Genomic DNA, 14,987 nt, shown 5'->3' on the forward strand with positions numbered 1-14,987 from the left:
ATTTTGTATAAGTTTATACTCAAGTTTTAAAAAGCAAGAGACTGAAGCTATTCTGTTATACCTGTATATAAAAAATACACTCCACCCAAAACATTTTATAGTTCAGCAACACTGATCAATCTAATAAATTTAAACCTACACCATCCTCCCTATTCTGGTATTTTAAAGAGTACTTACCTACCTAACTAATAGGGTTGCCAACTCCCAGCAAAAATATTAGGGAACCACCCCCCGCCCTTAATCGATGTAATCAACTTTAATTTAATGCAAATGTAAAACAAATGCACAGAAATCAATTATTTTTCTACAATAATTAAATAGATTCAGCATCTTTCTTCAGCAGAATTGCAGACTGCTCAGATACCGTCCCAAAGGAAAAAGTGCTATAGATTACTAGGGTATATATTAGACTTATTAGTTACTATATACAATAATGGATTTCTAATCAGATGACCACTTTTGTTGTAAGATTCAGATAATTATTTTTTCAAAGTTTTTAAATGACATAACGAAGAAAAATATTTCTTTGTGCCCCCCTTTCCCTGTTAATGCCCAACTAGGCCCCCGACAAAACTTTGCTAGACCCGCCCCTGCACAGTTACCAGCCGTCAGCTACGTATGTAGAAAAGGATCCTGGTATTATTTGTCTCTCAGAAACAGTTCATAACTTCCCTTCAACTCATTCATGTCACCTAAAATGTAAACCTGTTTCTCCATCACCTGCTCAGCTCTGATGGTTTAGTAAGGACATCTCCTGGGTTCATCTTCATGTTTCCCTCTCACCAAATATCCAAATGGATATCATGACCAGCAGCTTTTACAGCTGTGGCTCCAGCAAACATCAGCTGATACTAGAAAGTAATATTAAATACATTCTAACAACAGCTTATCAAGCTTAAACGTTTATCCGCTGGTCTCCTCTTTCTAGCGCAAAGTGGGTGATAAACAAACAAGAAAGACAGGACTTGCGGCAGAAAAGCCGATCAGCTGATCATTGATCAGTTTCATGTTTGAAGTAATAACAGGAGAGGAAGGGGGGTGAATGAGAGAAGTAGATGCAACTGCGCAGCAAAGACAGAATAACTCCAGCTTTGTGTCTATTTTTTAATTCTAGCTGAAGTACGGGACAAATCGCTTCCTTTTCACCTCAATATGGAACTACAAAGTCCACAGCAGACTTACCCACAAGTCCTTTGCCTATGCATTTAGGTATGGTGGTGGAGTCGTTAGCATGGTCACAGGAAAAAGTTTCCCTGTTCAAAGCTCGACTGAGGCCCATTTGTGTGGAATTTGCATGTTCCTCCTATGGCCTATAGGAGTCTCCACCTTCGTCTCACAGTCAGAAGATATACATGTTAGATTAACAGTTCATTCTAAATAGGCCAGGGTAGATAAAATGCTGAAAGTGAATAGAATAAAGTGCTGTATGAATGTGGCTTGTAGTTAAAGTCCTTTGAGTGGTCAGTCAGACTGTCGGGTATCAACATGTATGGTTCTCATTAATGTAATCTTAAATCTGATGTTGTGTTTCTTTTTGTCCTAGTTGGCTCCTTGAAGTGCAGAACATTTACCACCAAGGGTGCAAGCGTGAACTGGTGCCTTCCAGAAGCAACATGACCAAACTAGAATCTTTTTTTAACTGTGTGGCTGCGCTGATGACTTCCCAGCTGCAGAATCTTCTAACAGATTCAGTCATCGACTATACACACTTAATTTCACAAGATCCGGTAAGAAGAAACTGAGTAAGATAAAGGGATTTAAATATATCTTTTGTTTATATTTTATGAGAGTGTGAACACTTTCCTTTTCATTTTAATTTGGTCGCCTAGCATTCAGAACGAGCCAGTGAACACTCAGGCTTTGTTCTGCATCTGATCTTGGAGGACAGGGAGATCAAGTTTGAGCCCAACCTCAAAATATATGAGGAGGTCTTCCTAAATGTGTACGAGTTAATGCTCAGATCTGTCAGTGTGATACCTCGTGTGGAAACCAAACTCTGCTCTGACTGGGTAAGGAGACAACTCTATATACAGCCTTGTTTAACAGCATGCTTCCCCCTGAATTTTTACCTTACTTTGCTTTTCTCCAGCCAAGCTCACAGTTTGGAAGTACCCTGAAGCCCATCATCCTTCCAGAGGTCCTTCATGCCCACCAGGAGGAGGTACGCAGGGTATTCTGGGCTGAGTGTGTCAGGCCCAAGGAGTACATCCACAAGTATGATAAATATGCTACACTGGTATCGAGGCAGGCGGAAAAAGATGTGGAGCAGGTCCTCCGTGACCAGCACTCTTTCCAGGAATTTATGGTGCAGGTGCTACACTACCAGAAGCTTATTGATGAGATCCGGTATATGCCTTCCAAGGTAAATGTATTAAAAAAAAAATCCTAAACCAAGGTCACATAAATTACTCTGTAACTGTTCATGTCTCCATCCAGTTATACTGATACATATTTTGCTGAAATAGTGTCAAATCAAAAAAGCTAAACGGTGGGAAAGCTTAAATCTAATAATCTAATTCTTAAATTTGTGGTTCTTTGATTGGGCTCATTTAAAAGCTCTTGCATCATTTATCACTGGCCATTTCTTAGATTGTGTTAACTGTGTCACTTATTTATACCATGGATTTTAGGTGGTACGACTTGGCATGTTTGAGGTCCAGTCCTATAAGCTCATCCAGTCTCTTGTCAAGCGTGCACAGGACATACAGCAGAAACTGGTTACACGGATGCTAGATGACCATCAGAAAGCCAACAAGAAGTTAGTTGGTTCTCTTTTTTTTATTCTCATCAGGAGTGTTTTCTCTCTAGATCAGCATAGTTCCCCAATACAGCTGAAGGAAGTTATCATTAAAAAAAAAGTAGAGGGATTAAGCAGCTTCTGTTTGGCAGATACTAGTGAAATATGCATAGGGAAGCTTAAGAGTGCAGATCTAAGCTGGTCGCTCTAAAAAAATACACTATGTGAAAGTTATAAGGAATTTAGTTTAGTGCTCTTTTTGATTTTCAGCCCTGTGTTAGCTCCTCTGTGATGTTCTCTATTGCAAAGAAGTGCCATAATAAGATTGTAAATCCGTGAAATCCTCTGTATACATCACTGAATTAATGCTATTCTCCCTCTCACAGGCTCTGTGATGAATTTGAGCAGATTTCAGAGAAGGCACTGAGCACACCGCCAGATACTCAAAAGCTGATGGAACTTAAGGTGACTGCACCAAAAAATCACACATACCAGGCTTGTTGCATTATGCCATGCACAATTGTCCTTTACAGTTTGTCCACAAAGCAGTTATTGAGTGCACTTAATACCAGTCAGTAAACTTTGTCTTTTATTTCTTTTCTTGTGGTTTTGAGTGTGTTTGGTAGTAGGCCCTCAGCTGAGGCTACAGAAAGCCTGGAAAGTCTTGCATTCCTTCACACTTATGAACTACCTTAGTATGGATGCTGTACAATTTTTTTAAGATATAAATGACAACTGTTTTTTCTTATCCAGGCCTATATTAAAAAGGTGGAGACCACAGAGATGCCTCTTTTGCAACAAAGACTAGCAGACTCTGCCACGCAGTTGTGTTTCCTGGTGGAGTTTGCCACCCTGTCAACACTGGATATGGAGCTCAATACAAAGACAATCCAGTGGTTTAAACGTATGCCATCCATCTTTGAGGAACACCAGCAGATAGTTACCAAAATGACGGAACAATATCAGAGTGGGCTCAAGGTCTGTGTTTTTCTGTTTCAGTGTATTTTAATGTTTAATGTAGAGAAAACATACCAGTGGCTAAAATACAAGGACATCTTTCCTTACCCTCATTCCAGTTGTACCGTGAACACTTGTTGCAAGAACTGAACAGCTATAGTAAACAAGTGGAGGAGTTTAAGGCCTTTGGTGAGATTGCCAACCTCAGCAAGTACCTGACAAAGGCTCAGGCCCTCAATGCCAAACTGGAGTTAGCTGCTGAAAAGGTATATCACGACTTGTAACCTGCAAGCCTAGAGAGAAATCTGTACAGGTAGCTCTGGCAAATGAAAGCATGCAGAGCAAAAATGCTGAAGGTAACTCATGCAGAAAAAGTGTGATTAAAGTGTGATTTAGATGCCTAAACCATGATATAACACAGCATAGAGTGTCTTTGTTTGTGCCAGTCCAGCAGCATCTTACGTGGGTAATCCATAGTAGGAATCAGTGAGCATGTGTGCTATAAAATATTTAACCCGTAGAGGGCAGCATTTTATATATATATGTATATATATATATATATATGTATATATATATATACACATATATGTGTGTGTGTGTGTGTGTATATATATGTATATGTATATGTATATATATATATATATATATATATGTATTACACATTGACTATGCATCTACTCATTAATTTATCTTTTCTTTCTATGTCTTTGTTTATTTCTTTATTTTCTTTATTTTTGTTTATTTCTTTATTTTACTCCTATTTTACTCCTACTCTTACCTTTGATCCTTACCTCTGTGGAAAGATTAATGATTTAAATCTAGACGAGGAGGCATTTGGCTGGTCTGTTTCCCAATATCCAGAGCGGAAGAAGGCACAGGAAAAGTTGACACCATTCCTGCGCCTCTATGAGACAGCTGCTGATTTCATAAAACAGCGTGAGAAGTGGCTGCATGGACCACTCACCAGTGTGAACCCAGACAAGGTACAAGCAGTGGAAAAATTACTTTGTATTCAATACAGGAGCGACTGGGGAGTTTAGGTGACAAATTGAGCTCAGTTCTAATTTTCTGATTTTCATTCATGTAACAATGACATCATCTGTCTTATTTACAGCCTCAGTGGTCCAGCAGTAGTATAATAAGGGCATCCAGACCGTCATACATATTCAGATTTCAATTTTTTTGTTGAATGGTGCATTTTATCAAGTCCCTGGGAAGAATTAAAAAAAACTGAACAAATATAAATGCAAAAATAACGCAGAGCTTATTTTGTAGTACTGTGAACATTCAAAACAGCTAACTTGGATAGTTCAATAATAAAGTGGTTGGTCAGAGTAAGAGTAGACTGATTAAGAAAGCAATAAGAAAGCAACAAGATTAAATGGTGAAATAATGTAAAAAAAAAAAAATTCAAATGAACTTAGTCAACTGTTCTTTGTATAACTAAAGCCTTGAAGGAGCTGATGGATTTTTTTGACTGCATTTTTATCTGTTTGTGCACTCTTATTTATATAATGACATCACTGCATGTGGTACTTTTTATTATACTCTGATGGTATTAATATTATTACACTGTCATTTCCCTTTTATATTACAGCCATTCTTCCACATACTATACATGAGAGCAGCAAAGCGCTCAGCATTTTTCACATCACTGATGTTGAGCTCCACAGAGCAGAGCTCCACATGAAACAACGTTTTTTCTGCTTAAACTCCTTTCCTTTTTTCCTTTTAATGCTTATTTAAGTACTTCTTTCATTAACTACATCCTCAGCTATTATTACTATAAGTACCTCTGTAAGCTAACACTGCTGCTGCCTCTACTATAATCAATAGTTGTACTATTAAAAACACATAAATCTAGCATTTAGTACTTGTGAGCAAACACCCTAAATACTCATAGCAACCATCTACCTATTCATCTTGGCAACAACAACAGTACAATGTTTTGTTACATGGAATAACCTTTAGCTTTCTGCCTTTATGTTCGTTTGTTTAATGTCTGTGTTCTTTGATTTAAAAAATAATAATTTTTCCTTTTGTATTATTATTTAATTCCCACAGCTAAACATGTAGTAGCCTCTTATTACCAGGTTTTCTGTGTTTGCAGCCTAAATCCTGCTGTAGAGTGGAGAGCTAAGTTATGATGTAATGCTAGCAAACTTGATTCCTAAGGTTCACCCACAGACGGCATGGATGCATTGTAGACACCTGCTAGTTACAAATAAAATGGTAAAATCCAAAACTGCAGTTCAGGCCTCCAAGATGGTCAGTCAGTTGACCACAGCTTCAGTCATTCATAATTTTAAACTGTAATATGATTTTAAAGGGGAAGTCTGTTGTTTTTTTTTAATCACCCTGTAAATATTTTTATTGAATTACTTGATGTGAAATTTTTATAAATTCTATTTATGTCCTGTTGTTATGTAAAAAATACCCCCACACCCACTATAGGTAGAAGGTGATGTTGGCAACTATTGGCGCGCTCTATACAAGCTGGAGAAATCCTTAAGTGAAGTACCCAATGCCCTTAATATAGCAAACACTGTAAAGGCTAAGGTGGAAGACTTCAAGGAGCACATTCCTATGGTTCAGGTGAGAAATCAAGAGTAAGATTTGGTATTTGACTTTAATACAATATAATTTAAATTTTGGAAGTCTTTTGGACTGGATGTACTTTTTCATAGGTACTGTGTAATCCTGGCCTGCGTAAACGTCACTGGGATGCCATGTCGGACTTGGCTGGCATCTACCTGGAGCCAGCTGATGATCAGGTGTCCGTGTCTAACTTCCTGTCAATGCACCTGGAACAGCACTTGAGCAGCTTCGAAGGCATTAGTGAAGCAGCCAGCAAGGAGTACTCGCTGGAGAAGGCCATGGAGAAAATGGCCAGTGAGTGGGATCACATGGAGTTTAATCTCCTTAGCTACCGAGAGACGGGCACCTCCATCTTGTCATCGGTGGAAGAAGTGCAGATGTTGTTGGATGATCACATTGTGAAGACACAAACCATGAAAGGCTCACCCTTCATTAAACCTTTTGAAGCGGAAATACGGTGAGAATCAAGAGGAATTGATTTTGAGTAATTTTGCTTTGCTTGCTTGGAAAATGAGTTTGGTGTAATGTTATTAAGGGGAAAATTCCATACACTCACTATTTAGTTGCAATCTGTTGGCAGTCTATGTATTGCTTGCTGCAGGGCTCAGCTGAGATTGTGTGGCAAACACAGACATCTGTGCCCCACCGCCCTTACTGCTAATGTGAACTTGTTGCATAATTTAGCTGCCAAAATTGACTGTTTTTGTGAGCATCTGTGCTGCCCGAAACACCAGCAAAGAAGCCCAGAGATGTACGGCTTATTCATAGATGCTGTGGTGATAGTGAGCTAATGAGTTCTATCCAGAAGGACTTCACATTTAAACAGATGCCACATGTGGATTAAAATACCCACAACAATCCCTGCTGAGATCAGAGGAGCTTGAATCATTTTTTCAACCTCTACAGAGAGGTAAAAGGTCTGAACTGATGAACTGAAACAATTTTTTAGGGAAACATTGCACATGTACAATTGCACTTGTACAATGGTACAAGTATAATAAGCAGCTATGGAAAATGTCTTATGGATGTTGTGTGAGTTTTCAGCAAAGGCATGGAAAGCACAAATGTGTGATCTTAGTTTAGGTCTGGTTGTGTTTTATTTTTTTAAATAACTGTGATCAGGATGAAGATGACAAATATTATATGTGATCATTGAAAAAAAACCTGAATTTAAAAAATCAGTTGGAACTTTTTTTATTTTAAATGCACCAACCTTTTTATTTTTGTGAGCAATGAAATATTATATAGCAAAGATTGCAAAACAAAACAAAAATAAATAAATGTGCGGAAGAGCATAATAGCATGTAGAGGAATCAGTTTGTCTTTTACAAACCTTGAATCTAAGCCTCTGCGTCTGATTGCAACTCTTTAACTGCAGAAAAAAATGACTACACATCAGTAAGTAATATTATTATGATTTTTATCATTAGGGAATGGGAGGGCAAGTTGCTGCTTCTCCAAGAAGTTCTGGACGAGTGGTTAAAGGTGCAGTCTACTTGGCTGTACCTGGAGCCCATATTCAGCTCCCCAGACATCATGGTTCAGATGCCTGAAGAGGGACGCCGATTCACAACTGTTGACAAAACATGGAGAGACATCATGAAACAGGTTTCACTGGTGAGTGTTTTGGATCTAACACTATTGCCTTTAGAAGGCAAAAATCTGAAGATTTGGGTTTCAAGACCTGTGTATTTACTTGTTCTCTGGTTTGAAATGCAAATATAGCTATAGCACATCCAGCTCAGGACAAGTATTTATTACTAGGCACTAGGCAGCATATTCATTAAAATTTCAAGTGTTCTACTGTAATCAGATTAAATTCAGTGCATTAACCTGAGCAGATGGGTCAGTGTGCAGACACATAAACATAACACACTGAGAGATTCAGAGAATATGTAGGAAAAGAACAGTGTCAGCCAAATACACCGATACAGCCAAAGCAGAAAGGAGCATTCAGACAGAGGGAATGCGATAAGAGTGAATCAGTCCGAAACGGATGGGGAGCAAGACAAAAACAACTGAGCAGGGATAGAAAGTGAGTGTTGCAAGAGCATCCTCAAAGAGTTTCCAAAGGGTAATTGGCGTCCTCAGTAGACCTGAAATGAGACACATCAATTTCAGGCAGTGTCCTCTGAAAGCCCAGCCTGACTGCACCATCAAATAGAAATTATGGATTTTGTCTGGAAGGGGCAGGGGTGTATGGAACCACAAAGAAAATGAGGTCACCGAGGGATGGGCAGCCTGCACACAAAGACGCTCATGTGTACACTCTAAGCTGCTTTGATATGTTGCACTGTGTTATTGAGCATGTCAGCATAAATACTAGAGCAGTACAGTTTAAACTTAATTTTTTTCCTGTATAATGGAGCTCAGTTTCTAAAGGCTATCTGTACTTTTTTTTTCTTTTATTAAAGTAACGTATGGCCAAAATTTTGTATCAATATAAAGATTGAAAATTTAATAGAAAATTCTGTAAATAGAAAGATTTGTTGGAGTGAGAGAAAAGGATAGATTATGAAGGTGTGATCAAAAAGTTTGTGGAGTGGTTCTTTAAAAATCAGAAATTTTACCTCAATAAATTTAAGTTTTTCTCTATTCAAGGTCATGTTTTCAAGACCGTCCAGATAGCTTCCAGTGTGGTGGTTATTTTTAGATTGCTCCCTGGAAGTCCTGTTCTGACCACTTGCACTGTGTGTCTGGAATTTGGCTGCAGACCTTACATTCATCCAGAGAGCAGCCATCAACTTCAGTTTCAAATTTAGCCAGATTTTATTTAAAGGATCATTAGAGATGGGCCTCCAGCATCCACCAAGCAGTTTTCAGAAGCTTTCAGTTACCGAGCCTGAGTGCAGTGTATCAGATTCATTTCTGCACCGCGAAATCATACGCCAAAGTAAACCTATGCTCTAAACACACCTTTCTGCAGTGTCCTGAAGCGTCATGTTGGAAGGAGAGTGTTCAGCGGTTTGCTGTATCATGCCACACATACAGCACAGTGCTGGCCACAGTAAAACAATCTGTGCTCAGCAACTTGACTGCTTGTCAGATTTGGTTCATTGTAAGTTTGTCAAACAAAAATCAAACTATTTGGAAGCAGTGGAAGAGATGCATCGCAAACATATACAGTATGGGGTTGGGAAAAAAAAATTGGTATGGCATAGTATTATAATATTTTCCATGGGGGATATTGTATACTGTATCTACAGGGATACAAAATATTGATATTTTATTGATATTTATATAAATTAAAATGTGAATACTCTGAACAAGAGGGCTCATCTCATGTACAAGTCTCCTGAGATAATGTACGTTATGCAACATATATGTAATTTTCAACAATTTATCACAGTTAGATGCTACATTATAAGAAACTGGTTGCATGTAATTGCCATTCAGTTGCAGACTGATAGCAGACTGATTCGATCTTATTTGTGGCATTTTAAAGCAAAAAAATAATTGAAGTGGTTATTTTTTAAATTTAACTTTGAGGACATAATATGCAATTGAAAAAGATGACAAATCAAATATTTGTTATTGTAATACTCTGCTTATCGCAACATGTTAAAAATTGCAATAATACTGTATCATGCCTGAAGTATTGTGATGATATCATAGTGTACGATGTCCCACTGCTAAAGGCATATATTAGTGCATTGAACCAAAGTGAAAGTGTTTCAGTGTCACACCAGAAAATGATCTTAAACAGATCCCCAAAATTTAATTTTTAATTTTTTTTTTGATAGAGGAATTCCCTATTGAACCCTAACTTTTGATAAATGTGAATGTATAGCGCTATCAGTAATGACAGGGAAAAAAAGTTTGTAAACCTTTTTAGAAATGTTAGCTAGATAGCTAAATACAAACAAACAAATAAACAAACAAAAAAGGAATATTCTGCTAATAGTGTGGAAAACAAAATATTTTATGGTATGAAGCTAAGCCAGCAAGCTAGTTCAGCCAAACTACATTATCATAAACCAAACACCACCTCCCAGTTTTAGTAGTCAATTTTGATGTCTCGCTCTGACATGTCAGTGCTGCTGCTTCTCTGCCCTGGTGTTTGACACCCTGCCGCCACCCAAACATCCATCTGTATGCTCTGATGGGAGATTTACTCATCACTCACTAATTTCTGTATTTGAGAGCAGTGATGAGCTCAAAATCTGTAACTGTCCTCTGCTGCTGTAATACAACCCCGATTCCAGACAAGCTAGGATGCTGTGTGTAATGTAAATAAAAACAGAATGCAATGATTCAATGCAAATCTCATAAACACATTTTATTCACAGTGCAACATTGAAAACATAACAGATTTTGTCAGTTTAAACATTTGATATGTTTTCTATCTTCTCTTGTGTATAAAATATGTGTTTATTTCGAGTCATTGCGTTCTCATTTATAATTTAACAGTGTCCTAACTTTATTGTAACTAGGGTCATAAATCATTTCAAATAAGAGTTCCCTGACTAAATTGTAATTATGGCCATAAAAATTATGATTTTCTGCTTTTTGATCTCAAATTTTGTTCATTGCTTAAAGCTAATTTACCATTTTAATCCACCACTACATGAGGGCCAGTTACAGAAAAATACCTCCTCGGCATGATCTTGTACTGCATCAAAATCTGACAAACAGTACACCCCTTCTCTTTGTCAATAAGACTGATCAGTGATGCATGAAATTAGAATCATCTCAACTACATGCTATGACACGAGTGTGAGCAAAGGCAGATCCTCTGTCCACATCAGGACGTCTTTGCCCAGGTTGTTGTCATCACATCAGCCACTGGGAGTTGCTCAAGATCCACTCATCTTCTAGCACCTTACACCATCACCATCTTAACTTAATTTTCCTGGCCTTATTTTTTTTATTTGCTGCTTGTATTAGTGTGTCACTTACTTTACTATTGCATGCTCAGTTGCAAGTACAAACAGGGTAAATCAATTTAAAAGATTTGTTTCTATGAACCTGCTTCCTTTTAACTATGCAGCGCACCACACTCGAGTCCCTTTGAATGAGTGAAGAAGGGCAGAAACAGTTTACCTATGAGCACACAGAGAAGACGACTGGCATAGTGTTTATTAATATAACCATAGATATAGATATACCTATAATAAAACTGAGCATGTGCTAGTAAGCTAATCAAAGACTAGTTCACACTCATATTGTGCAATAAAGGACAACAAAATTTTTGTCCTGAATGTGTGTTAATTTTTTAAGACCTGCTGTATCAGCTGGGAACAGTTCCTACCCTTTACCGATTTGTATGGTGCATAAAAATCTACATTACCTCACAAAGTACTTGCATAAATCAATATTAGCATTTCAACATAAATATAAAAATAGACCTGTTATTACAATGTACTCCTAAAGAATGGACCAAAATCACAAATGTGAAGATTCATAGTTCATCAATTAGGAACACTTTGTCAGAATAATTACGTGCTGACAGAAATGCAATCAAATGTGTCTTGTCTTTGCTATCGAGCTTGAATGTCTGATTTAGGCTTTCATTTCTCGGTTACTGTATTTTAAAATTATATCTTTTGGCCTGATTTAAGAAAAAAATACACGATCTACAACAGTTTAAATCTCTCATTGTTTAAATGTTACTCTCATTATATTAGTAGGAAACAAAAACTTGGGAAAACTGCCCTTGCTTGGCACATTATACAAAGTCAAGAGCAACCATGTATTAAGGATGACTAAATCATTGCAAATCAGCATAAGGTGATACAGTGTCTGCACCATTTTTACCTTCAAGGTATAATCAGTTATCGTTTTGGCTTTCTCTTTGTTCTACATCCAACATTTGTTTGGCTTCCAGACGTCTCTGTGTCAAACCTTTGATCAAATTATCCAGCCAGTGTATATATACTAGTCTTATAGCCCTGATTCTTCCTTATTTTACCTGATTTTTCATGTTTATATTCTCATTTGTTCCTGTGCATTACTTTATGGAGCCCCTTACCAGATTTGTTTTCTTTTGGTGCCAGCCTGCTTGTTCTTGTACAGGACCAGCAATCAGGAGAAATACCTTGTTCTTCTCTTTCTCCATGTTTATGGTATTTTGCACAATTTTGAAAATTCACAATGTAAGGAGAGACACAAACACGGGTCATCTGACCAGGAGTCAGACCGCGGGCATTGTGTTGTAACCAATAGACCAAATGTTCCTCCGTGTTTTTTCATGTTGACTCCACACTGGTTCTGCTCCTTCCTGTCTGTTATTTCATTCCTAGAAGATGATATCAGACTTCATTTCAGAACTGCCAAAATCTTCATGTGAACGGGTTAGACGTTCACTGTCCAACCTTGGAAATTAGACAGACTTTTTATTTAGACGCTTCCTGGGGGTGACAGCTCCAGAGGATATTGAATTAGTGTACAGATGAGATGATATGAGAGCTGAAATATTTCAAAGGTGCTAGACATGCCTCAGGTGAAATCTCTATTGCTCTCTCCCACCATAGATTTTTCTCTAGACTGTGTGACAGGTGGATCTCAGTGTGGAGCATAAAGTGGATTTTGTTAAAGGAAGAAATTGCAGTGTTTTACTGTCACCTTCAGAGCAGCAGTGACAACTCTTATGCAAAGCAGAAACCAAAAAGGAATGTGAATTTCTCCTGAATGTTAATGTATTATAAATAAAACTCACCCCAATGACTATTATTTAATCATCAGAGTGGCCACTTTTGCATTTTTCTCACTTTTCCAACATGGTAACTTCATTCATTTGTAATTCTGGTATTTATGTTGTGCTTTAAGCTGTCCAGGACGCACAGCCTGCCACTCAAAGCCAACTGGGATAGACTTCAGGCTGTGTTTTACACTAATTTTCTGACATTTGTGGTTAATAGCTGCATACTTAACATTTCTGTTTCCAGGCTGCCACACTGTTGAGCCAGTTGCAAAATAGCACATTGTTCCTCACCAAATGCTGCCGTGCATGTTATTCGTCTCATTATCCTTCAGAATTTTGCTCTTCTGATGGATTTGAATTTGCTCTCTCTGTCATTGAGTCTCTGTGCTGCTTATTGGTATGAGCTGAATAATGAATTTGCATCCAGGATGTTTCCAAACTCATATGTATAATTGTCAGTGCAGCCTCACCAACTTGTATGCAGAAAAGATGTCAAAAAAAAGAAAAGAAAAAAGAAACACAGTTGCTGATTCATCCAGGACTAGCATTATCACAGGACTCTGTATGGTATTTCCTTTTAACTAGGGCTTTATCAGACATGTATCTGATTATGCCTAAGACTAGTGCGACTTCTCATTGAACTAAGTCATCTTGCTGTACAAGTTTTGTGACTATCTGAGAAGCTAATGTGATATAACATTTGTATTCTTGCATTAATAGCTAACCCAGTGGAAAGCTTCGTGTTCCAAATAAGCCAACATAAAAAAACATTTTGGTAACACATCTGTGAAACTGCAGTGTGTAGTTGTGCCTGTTTACCACCCAAAAGAACATAAACTCAGAACTTAAAATAATCCAATTTAAACATTTTGTACTAACTAGTTTTGTAAATGTGCTGAAATAAGTTGACAATGAAGATCAAATTTCCCACACTGGCAGTGGACAAAGCATTAAAGCTGATTCTCTTCAATGCAGAACAAGCACGTGTTGGCCGTGATAGCCATCGACAAGATCCTGGAGAGACTGCAAAAGTCCAACGAATTTCTGGAAATGATTCTCAAAGGTCTTAATAACTACTTGGAGAAGAAACGTCTCTACTTTCCACGGTTCTTCTTCCTCTCAAACGAGGAGCTGCTGGAAATCCTCTCTGAGACCAAAGATCCTACAAGGTAAAGAACTATAAGTGTGCACACAGTTAGATTAATTTTTTATCATAATAATAATTGTAATCAATTAGCTATGGATGTTATCAACATCCCTTAAAGAAAAAAACCCCATCAAAACTAGCTTTGTACCACAATGTATAGCATATAAAAAGGTCTCAGAGCATTTTCCAATAAAAAGATTTGAAATTGAGATTTATGAAGTGAAAGAAGGAATGCAGAAAAGAAAATGGAAGACTGTTTAAAATTGTGATTGGGGGCTAGCTACTATAAATTAATCATAACAGCCCTTTGTTTTCTTGTGCTTACAGCAGCTACTTTACCTCCATAGTGGTTACCCAGAAATCCTCACTGATAACCAACACTTGTCTCATTTCACCCTGGGCGTTCAGTTAATAATAAATGTGATTTGAGGCAAGATGTTCAAGCCTCTTACTTTCCTCCTGTTATTTCTGTTTCTCATTTCATTTTCATTCTGCTCTCCCTCAATTCGCTCTCTGACTGCTGGGACTTCTCAGTACATCTGTACAGATACACAGTCATCAGCTCTTCTGTAAAGAAGGGATTTCTGCTTCATTGATGTGGATGGTGGGTTTGTGTAAGCCACAGAGGGGTAATTAATGTTGGGGGAAATTTGCATTACTGGTCACTGAATGTAATGTCCTGAGAAAAACGCTTACTTTAAATTCAGGGACTTTTTAGCAAATGCCACAGACAAATGTGGCATTTACAACATAGCAAACCACAGGACATGAAGAGTTAAATTAGGATGCTTGACTGAGAGTCATCTCTTTGAGGTTTTATAGGTGCAAGTGTGTGAAAATTCTCCAACTACATTCTGACCTATTTTACTAAATTCAGTGATTTAATATTTAAAGAAGTTATAATC

General features: G+C 37.6%; 1 protein-coding gene across 2 annotated transcripts in view; it reads left to right on the forward strand.

The window, feature by feature from the left end:
* dnah7 (dynein, axonemal, heavy chain 7) overlaps window positions 1–14,987 on the forward strand; it is a 74,242-nt gene that overhangs the window by 5,138 nt on the left and 54,117 nt on the right. For both annotated transcript variants that reach the window (XM_031756651.2, XM_039600289.1), the window contains exons 9-20: window positions 1,544–1,727; window positions 1,830–2,009; window positions 2,090–2,362; window positions 2,631–2,758; window positions 3,124–3,202; window positions 3,491–3,715; window positions 3,814–3,960; window positions 4,498–4,677; window positions 6,149–6,289; window positions 6,382–6,749; window positions 7,723–7,909; window positions 13,911–14,104. In XM_031756651.2, the coding sequence (XP_031612511.1) occupies window positions 1,544–1,727; window positions 1,830–2,009; window positions 2,090–2,362; window positions 2,631–2,758; window positions 3,124–3,202; window positions 3,491–3,715; window positions 3,814–3,960; window positions 4,498–4,677; window positions 6,149–6,289; window positions 6,382–6,749; window positions 7,723–7,909; window positions 13,911–14,104 (2,286 nt within the window). The remainder of the gene's footprint in view (window positions 1–1,543; window positions 1,728–1,829; window positions 2,010–2,089; window positions 2,363–2,630; window positions 2,759–3,123; window positions 3,203–3,490; window positions 3,716–3,813; window positions 3,961–4,497; window positions 4,678–6,148; window positions 6,290–6,381; window positions 6,750–7,722; window positions 7,910–13,910; window positions 14,105–14,987) is intronic.

Source organism: Oreochromis aureus, linkage group 16 (assembly GCF_013358895.1).
Source record: "Oreochromis aureus strain Israel breed Guangdong linkage group 16, ZZ_aureus, whole genome shotgun sequence".
Classification (NCBI taxonomy): domain Eukaryota; kingdom Metazoa; phylum Chordata; class Actinopteri; order Cichliformes; family Cichlidae; genus Oreochromis; species Oreochromis aureus.